The 9,559-nt window shown below is 39.3% G+C and overlaps 1 protein-coding gene across 1 annotated transcript; it reads right to left on the reverse strand.

The window, feature by feature from the left end:
• Positions 1–6,929: 6,929 nt before the first annotated feature.
• Positions 6,930–9,343, reverse strand: LOC147435763 (12-oxophytodienoate reductase 3-like). The gene is made up of 6 exons (XM_086488038.1): positions 8,999–9,343; positions 8,701–8,841; positions 8,444–8,574; positions 8,056–8,259; positions 7,598–7,951; positions 6,930–7,478 (listed from the first exon to the last, which is right to left on the reverse strand). Exons 1-6 carry the CDS (start codon positions 9,118–9,120, stop codon positions 7,093–7,095), a joined length of 1,338 nt encoding a protein of 445 aa, XP_086344164.1. The 5' UTR covers positions 9,121–9,343; the 3' UTR covers positions 6,930–7,092.
• Positions 9,344–9,559: the final 216 nt, after the last annotated feature.

Genomic DNA, 9,559 nt, shown 5'->3' on the forward strand with positions numbered 1-9,559 from the left:
CCCACACACCATTTTGATAAGGGGAAACCCTAATTCACTCCCTCATAAGCTCAGATATATACAAGATTGCGAAGAGGCGGGACTACAACACACATAGATTGGGCAACCATGGAAGCTATTAAACAGTAGTGATAAATTGCATGTTTTTTCTATAAAAATACCCCTTCTCTCTCTTCCCCATGGCATTATTAGCTGATGTGTCAATTTTTGGGCCATTTTGCCACTTTGGACCAAAACTAGGTCATTTTCAGCGCATTTATGACCCAAAAGAAAGTCATTTTTGATGCAAAAAATCCCAAACGGAATCAAGAAAATCTCTAAATTTGTTGGATCACTCGCATAAGCATAAAAAGCATATATAAGCATCATTTTTCATCAACATACCATTTTGGGTCACTTTTCATGCAGTTTTTGCCCGCATCAGTCTTTGTAGGCGAGATGAGTGTGCCATCATGAAACACTTGGACTATGTACATTGTCAAACCAAATTAGGCATCTTATCAATTGAAAAAGCAAGCAAATAAGCAACATCCAGTGCCACGACTCCCCGGATAGGTATGTACATGATAGCGACCGCAGTAGCCGCTTTAGCATATATCACGATATGTACATTATTGCTTTTCTTTACATGCATTGAGAAGTGTCAAAAGTGAGGTGAATGTTGTAATTTCACACTATGTACGTGCCATGGCACAACAACATTTTGTCCGTTTCATTCTTTCGACGCGTTTCAAAGGTTTCAAAACGGAACACATGAAAACTACATAAAGGTTTAATAGGAGAGTAGGAGTATAGGGACCATGAAACGTGTGAAACATGACTATTCAAAGAGAAATTAGCCCTCAATGAGTAGATCATCATTTGAGGATTCCTCAAGTGATCTTTCTTCCTCTTCCACTCTCTTCATCGAGTCCTCAAAAGCTATCATATAGCAGTTATTTAATGGTCAATAAAAGAGATAGATAATGGGCAATAATTGGCACCAAATTAGATAGATAATGGTCAATAATTGGTAGCTAAAACCTGGAAATAGTTATGTAACAAATTCAAATAGCTGTGTACTCGAAAATCTTCTACCTTGCAAGAGTTATATAACAAATACAGAAAGCCACTACATGGCATACACTTTCTTCCATACATGTGATACTTCAATAAATGGATGGGATGTTCAATATACTCCTTCCAAACAATTATCTTTTGACATATGTCCTTTTTGTTGGGGGATACACGAGTCTCAAGTGTCCAAAAGTTGACTACTAGCTCCTTTACCTCTTCAAGTATGCAACTTTTTTGAAGACTCCGATGACATGTGGCAAAGGACAAAGTGGTCTTTTTAGTTTGTTGGAGTAGTCTATTCTTGGCTCCATACAAGTTCCTTCTATGAATAGAAAGTAGCTTGGAGACAACATTGACATTAAGGACTTGTGCCTCCTCTGTGTATTTTGAGTTCACGAGCATCATCATGGTAGACCTATTGAGGAACATCTCATCTTCAGTTAATTAGTGGCCTCTTCAAGTCTTGAAGTGTGTTCCGAATATTTGTTATCACCGTATTTGCAAAACAGGATGTTGATGCCTTGTTGTTCTGAGATCTTTCAGTGAAGGGTGCTGAATCATCCGATTGAAGATGTCTTTCTTGGTGTCCATGTCTATTCCACTTGTTTTTTGAAGTATATGTCATGCAATCCCTTTTGCTATCTTTGCTCTTTTCTCATTATTGATGATTTTTTCACATCACTGTGCCTTTCTTAAGCCTTCTATTCCTTCGACTGCTTCATCCAATTCTCTTTCAACAACCAAACCTACATCTTATCTTCTCTTCAATCGGCTCTTTGTTCTCTCTTGCGGAAAGCTTCATATTCCTTGATCGCCATTGCCTACTTCAAGTATTGGAATGAACCAACCATTGGAAAACATAACAAATGCATTTAAACAAGACCTGCCCAAAGTACAACAGTTAAAAAGAGAGGGAGAGAAATAGATAATGGCGAGGCACCTATTCCTTATCCTCCCCTTCCAAAGATGCAAGTTCCACCATGACTTCTACTCACCTACAAAGCAGAAGAAAGACACTTGGAGAGAGTGAGAGAGCAATACAGAAAGAGTTGTAGAGAGAGAGAGAGAGAGAGAGAGAGAGAGAGAGAGCTGTAGAGAGGAGGAGAGAGAGAGAGAGAGAGAGAGAAATACACATAGCTGCAAGAACACAAAGCACTACCTAGAGAGAGATGGAGAGAAGCTCAAAACCCTAACGTGCGGGAGGGTCATTAGGTCACCACATTCAAAAAGTAGTACCATTATGAAATTATCGTAATTCATGAGTCGTGATCACGTTCCAAAAAATAGTGCTATTATGAGCCCAAAAAATAGTTTTGAATGTTTTAAAGGACGAGAATTATTATCTTCCTCACTCACCTAAAAGCAATGTCCCGAAAAAAGCTATTGTGTCCACCCACTCATGCTTCCACCCTGTTCTTACTGCAATAGAAATGGCCATACTGAAGATGATTATTGGGCACGTCAATATGATAAAGAACATAATATTACCACTAAACAACTACGTTTATCTAGAGATTCTTCTTCTTCTTGTGAATATGTGGATGATCTAATAATCCCACTCATATGTGCTATAAGAGTCGATTCAACATAGATCCTAATAGAGCATATGCTATTGAACATCAAAACAATATTGTATTGGAAACTATGTTCAGTTGCTCCAGACAAAATACTTCATGTACGTGATAGATCACTTTTTATTATCGATTCTGGTACTACAAAAAATAGAGACAAAAACACTCCTCCTAGATGGGAATTTGTGAGTTTTGTGCTCTTGGGAAACATAATCGTAAACCCTTTCCTCGCTCAAATACAACTCATTCTCATGAAAGATTGGATCTTGAACATACTGATATATGTGGACCTCTACCTTGTTCGAGATCAAAATATCGGTACTTCATTAGGTTCATTGATGATTTCTCATGGTATACGCATGTATTTCTACTTAAACAAAAATGTGAGGCCTTATCTATTTTCAAACAATTCCACAAGGCTGTAGAACTTCGAACTGGTCGTCGCCTATAGAAGCTTAGTAGTGACAATGGAGACAAATATGTTTCTTGAGAGTTTATGGACTACTATCCTGACAATGGAATTCATCATGAACACACTATTCCATATTCACCTCAACAGAATGGTGTTACTGAACGAAAGAATCGTACTATTTTCAGTGTTGTAAGATGTATGTTGATTCATTCTGGGTTATCTCGTGTTTTCTGGACTGAAGCTACTTTGACAGCAGCATTTATTCATAACCATCTCCCTACTACTGTACCCTCTGGTAAGATACCGATCACAGCACGAATAGGTGACATTCCTTCTCTATCTCATTTTTGAACCTTTGGATATATTGCTTATATTTATGTTTGCAAAGAAACACAAACAAAGCTTGATGCTCCTGGTCTTAAAGATATTTTTATTGGATATGATGAGTGTTCCAAAGGCTACAAATTCTATGACCCTTCCTCCAAGAAAGTAATTATGAATCATGATGCTACTTTTAATGAACAACTTATGGGAGGCTCATGGTCCATGGATGATTCTGAAGATACTAAATTATTGCTTCAAGAATTTTCATTTCTTTTAGATGATGAAACTCTTCATATAGAGCAGCTTTACTCTTTACAACCATCCATTTTGAATGTTGCCAATGATGATATTGTTATTTTTGTTGATCTGCATATTGATTTTGAACATGGTTCATGTCATGTTTATGATGACGATATTGTTGATAATGCTTTCTCTACTTCTAAATATCCCGTTACGTATAATGAATCTATCTCTTCACCACAAAAGGATCAATCGCGAGAGACTATGGAATCAGAGTACAATTCTCTTATCTTTAAAGGTACATGGATACTAACCGAACTACCTCCTGGTCAGACAACTATTAAGTGTAAGTGGATGTATAAGACATGCAAAGGTAAAAGCAGATGGATCTTTTTACAAGTTCAAGGCACATTTAGTTGCGAAAGGTTACTCCCAAGTTGTTGGTGCTGTTTATTAAAATACCTTTTCACCAGTTGTTCGCATTATAAGTATTCGCCTTTTATTGAAATTTTCTGTTCAAAATTGATTTAGAAGCACATCAAATCGATGTACAAACTTCTTTTTTGAATAGTGATTTGGAAATGGAAATTTATATGGATTCATCTCTTTCTCTTTAGACCCCAACTTATATATAAAGTGTTAAGGTAGCAGTTTTGTGATTCTTGGTCTTTATGTGGATGATACCATCCTTCTTTCCAATGATTTGGGATTTCTTCACCAAGTGAAAAAGTTATTGTATTATGCATTTGATATGGTGGATCTTGGAGAGATTCACTCGTATCTTGGCATTCAAATTCAAAGGAACCGCACAAAACATATTTTATTCCTTCGACAATCAAAGTTTATTGCAAATACTATTTAGAAGTTTGGTTTGGAATCTGCACATTTGGCCAACACACCTTGTGTTGCGAGTTCTACGAAAACGCTTCTAACAACGGCGGTCAACTTATCACAAATCAACCTTATGCTAACTTGATTGGATGTTTTTAGTTTGTTGGCATGAACACTCTCCCTGATAATTTGTTTGTTGCTAATTATCTTGGGCAACATCTTGCACGTCCTTCTCTTAAGAATTGGTTTGCAAGCGTGTATTGAAATACGCACTACAGATTTTGTTTTGGTCTATCGACGACAACTGGCATTGGATTCTATGCAATCTCTTTCTCTTTTGGGTTGCACAGATGTGGATTGAGCAAGCTCACATTTATCTATGCGATCTATTGGTGGCAATTGCTTCTTTATAAATGGTTGTCTTCTTTCTTGGACCAGCAAGAAACAACATTGTGTTGCACTTTCTACGACTGAGTCTGAATATGTTGCGGCATCACTTGCAGCTTGTGAGCTGATCTGGCTTTGGTAAATGCTCGTTGATATTGGTCATTCTCCTCTAATTTCTAGCACACCCTTGCGGTGTGACACCCAGAGTGCTATTAGTCTTGCAAAAGACTATGTTCAACATAATAAGTAAAAGCACATTGTTGTGCATTATCATTATCTCCGGTATTAAGTACGTAAAGGCATCATAATGGTTGAACACTATCCAAGTGACAAGATGATTGCAGACGCTCTTACCAACGGCCTCAACGAGTCACGCTTCATCCTCTTGCGCTCGAAGCTTGGAGTTGCTTAGGCCTCACTCTTTCTAGATTAGCTTCTCTTCTATTATGATAGCTTTGTACATATGACATTGTAATCATATAGGTACCATGCACTGTTCACACTCCACACCTGCACACTGTGATCTCTGAGTCACTTGTATATTTGTACATAGATACACAATTCAATTTCACATCATCATCGTTGGTTCATATTTTCACATTTGTATAAGTGCTTGGGTTTTTCCCTTGAACTCCCCAAGGGTTTTTTCATCTAAATCTAGAGACCTTTGTTTGAGTGGTGGAGTTGGACCTATATATGGCGCACTCTACTCAACTTGGTCTCACCTATATATTTTTATCTTGTACTCAATATGAACCACTCTTTGGGAGCGTACATGGTTTCTCTCTCTCTCTCTCTCTCTCTCTCTCTCTCTCTCTCTCTCTCTCTCTCTCTCTCAACAACACACACAATTCGAAACTTGGCGATGGTTATTGGAGAATCATCACATCTCTCGTGAGCTATTCGACTCAGCGATCGGATCTCTATAGGCGGTAAGTCTAAACAAATCATATTGTATTAATTATTTTGAGTTGTTAATTTGTTTAATTTGATTTTGGTTAATGTAGAGTGAGAAAGATCAAACGTATGAACCTATTGACGAGGACAAGGAGGAGGAGGAGGACTTGGATAGATAGAAATTTATTTGTAGTCCTATCTTAAAGTCCCAATGTGGCACAAGAAAAACTCTATGAGCATATGTATATACAATTGAACTAAAATTTTCATCTTATTTATAATTTTTAAAAATTATTAGTCTTTTGCACGTTAAATTGTCAAGGTAAGGTAAATTGTATTGTTTTTTTGTTTTACACTTTTCAAAAAACATTTGATGTTTCATATGTTTTATGCAGGTAAAAAATGAAAGTGTTCATTTGAGCCACCCAAAATTGCGTGGCCTAAATGAGCTCCTTTATTTTTTTGCACTTTAAATTGTCAAGATAAGGGAAACTCTATTCTTTATTTGTTTATGTACACTTTTCCAAAAAACACTTGATGTTTTATATGTTTTATGCAGGTCAAAAATGAAGACGCTCATTTAGGACACCGAAAATTGGGTGGCCCAAATGAACACCTTTACTTTTAAAAAGACGCTTAGCGGTAATAATCGTGATGATGGACACGACAATAAACGTGGATATATATCTGCGACTATTATTGCGTATAATCCTCACATACCATTGCCGCATCTATTACCACCGCGAATATTACCGCCAACACAATTTTTTCTCTCTCCTTTTTTATTTTTTATTGTGCGGTTTTGACAGCGGTTTGTAATTTTTCCTCTTAAAGTGAAGATACAAGAGTCGCTTAGGCAACAATTCTGTAGCATTGCAATTATTATCTCTCAAGCAATGATTCTAAGTGTCCCTAACAACAACGGCGCTTGGTAGTGCCTCCACTTCTTTTTCTCCTCTTAAATAGTACAAGGTCCTTCTCCTAGTTGAGTATAATGATAAATTCAATATTTTCTTAAAACAATTTTCCTCTCCAACTAGGGTCTTCAAGAGCCAACCAACAAACTTTGTTTTCCCATAGATCCAACACTCAATGTCAATAACTTATGTGCATAAAAAATGGATCCCGTTTACTAGGGTAGCTAAATCTTCTCCCTCCAAGAACATTAACCAAAGAAAGAAATTTTAAATATCTAGAGCCAAGTAGCCTTTCACACCCTTTCCAAATATTTCCATGTTGCTAGTTCCATCATCCTCAATACTGTGCATGAAATTGTGATCTACAACAACTAGTATGACTATCAAAGCTTGTCCGTCCTTTTGACGTCCGTTACAATAAGGGAGAACGAAATATGCAGCTAGACAGGCTGTGTGTCTACACGCAGGTGCAGCGAGATAGGTCATGGAGCTTCTTCTTCTTTTCTTGATCAGCTGCAAAAATATGGTCGAGATTATTTATTGTGCCTGCTCGATTGTATCCCTGCTCGACCTGCAAAGGCGTGAGAAGGGGGTAGTCCAGGTATCCCTTCACCTGATCGTGCGTGTAGTACGTGGACTCGTCACCCTCATTCAAATCTGCTCGGATTGCGAACCGCAGCGGTAGGTCTGGATTCGCTAGGAAGAGCCTCCCAAATGAAATCATGTCTGCCGCGCCGCTCTTGATCGCATGCATCCCTGTCTCCCTCGTATACCCTCCGCTCAGCATCACCCTCCCTTTGAAGGCTTTCTTGAATAGCTGCAGGCTTTCATCTTCAACATGGCCTGCATGTCAATATGTTAGTGGGTAGCCTTCCTTTTGATACTTCTTTTTTATTTGTAGTAAATAAATGAAGGTCTCAATGTGTTTATCAAAGATAGAAAGAAAGATTCAGGATGGTTACTTTTACACCTGCCTCCATTCGTAATTGTCAATGATTTGAGGCCCTTGTTGGTCATGCGAGGCTCCGTGATGTGGAGGTAGGCGAGTTTCATGTCGTTGAGGTGGGAGATGAGATGCAGTCCAAGCTGGATCGGATCGGAGTCATACGCTCCAAGGTGATCTATGACGGGAGAGATGCGCATTGCCGTCTTCTGTCCGCCTATTTCTGATACCACGGCCGACATGACCTCCAATGCAAAACGGCAGCGATTCTCTATGGAGCCTCCGTACTCATCCTCCCGGTCATTTATGGTGTCCTTTAGAAACTGGTCTATGAGGTAGCCATGCGCACCATGGATCTCAACACCATCAAACCCTATATTGAAAATTTTGGATGCTCTAATTATTGCTAACTAATGGTCATGCCAATCATAAATGCGTGGGATTAGAGTATAAGATCTGTATATTGTAGTGCCATACCTGCTTGTATTGCGTTTCGCGCTGCATGCCGGAACTGGTCCACCACAAAGGGTATCTCATGTGTGCGCAAAGCTCGCGGCTGACTGTACTCAGCCCTAACTCCTTCAGGGAGCCTTATCAACCATTGTTTAGGAATTCTCTGTGCTGTTGAAGATACGGGGCCGCATGAAAGCCCCTTACCGCATTCTGATTCTGGCTGGTAATCTGTACCAAAAAACAGACTCATGACCAGCTGACTTATTGGGATAATGTTTTACAAGTCAAGACAAGTCTAATATTTTTGTGCTATTGAATCTGAAATAGGGCTATGGTTGTCTCTAAAGCACACGTGCATACCTGCACATTAATTATAGTGAGTATATACATTACATACACATACGAAACATACGTGTATGGGATGCTCGGCCAACATGCCATATCTGACAAAAAATGTATCCGCCTTCATCATGTACGGCACGGACAACATTACGCCATTGCTCGACCTGCTCTTGCGTCCAAATCCCAGGAGAATGAGGAAACCTAGGATTGGTTCAGCCATTGATCAATTTGAGAGAAGCAGACTAAATATGGCATATGATCTTTTTGTAAGGAAGGCTTACAATAATATGAACTAGGTACTATGGAGAGCATGCAGCTGATGCTTACCCAATGCCTTCTTGTGAAATGGCGACGGCCTCAGTGATGAGCAAACCGCCTTCAGTTGCCCTTTGACTGTAGTAGATTGCGTGACCCTCTTGTGGACAATAATTGAGGGCGCGGCATCGGGTGACGGGTGCGAATACAACCCTGCAGAGGCTCATGTGACCAATTAGGAATTAGGTGAATCAAATATGATCAGAAAGGGCTTACTGTAGGGGTCATGAGATATTGTTTATAACTGATTTAAATATATCGCGGTGACATTGCAGTGACATATGATTCGCAGAGTTGCCGGCGCCTTTACCTGTGAGAAAGATTCATTTCTGCGACGTCCACCGGAGCTAGAAGGCTGTTGAATATATTGTTGTCCACATCCAGCTGATGCAGCAGAGGGGACGATGTAGCAGGTGTTGCATCGTGCTGCATCTTCGATGGGCAGTGGAGCTAGAAGGCTGTTGAATATATTGTTGTCCACATCCAGCTGATGCACCAGAGGGGAAGATGTAGCAGCTGCAATATCGTGCTGCATATCTCTCTTCAACTCAACGTTACTAGAGAAATTACTCCAAGTACTAATAATACACTCGGTACTCTCACTGGAACGTCCATTCTCCTGGGACTTACATAGATATATATGCAGTCATTTAGCGGCTGCCAAACACTAGAGCACGGCACAATATAATCTGCAGGCTTTAGAAGAGGCCCTTTCCTTTCTCCTAACTTCAAATCTTATAAATATGTATTGTTGTCTAATTGGCCAGCAGCACATGCATGCATGCATGCATGTGCTTACATGTTTTTCTGTTTCACGTACCTTTCAGTGACACTGACTGATCGACGGCCCTTAAGGCAGCCACGTGGCAGT

The sequence above is a fragment of the Adiantum capillus-veneris genome, chromosome 18 (assembly GCF_014529385.1).
Source record: "Adiantum capillus-veneris isolate H3 chromosome 18, ASM1452938v2, whole genome shotgun sequence".
In the NCBI taxonomy this organism is placed as follows: Eukaryota; Viridiplantae; Streptophyta; class Polypodiopsida; order Polypodiales; family Pteridaceae; genus Adiantum; species Adiantum capillus-veneris.

What these genes read in the sequence shown, in the direction of transcription:
- LOC147435763 (XM_086488038.1), bottom strand. Translation starts at nt 9,120, where the DNA reads ATGCAGCACGATGCAACACCTGCTACATCGTCCCCTCTGCTGCATCAG. An exon ending in GAAATGAATCTTTCTCACAG is followed by an intron (nt 8,842 to 8,998) that starts GTAAAGGCGCCG and finishes GAGCCTCTGCAG; the next exon opens with GGTTGTATTCGCACCCGTCA. An exon ending in GCGAAACGCAATACAAGCAG is followed by an intron (nt 7,952 to 8,055) that starts GTATGGCACTAC and finishes TTTTCAATATAG; the next exon opens with GGTTTGATGGTGTTGAGATC.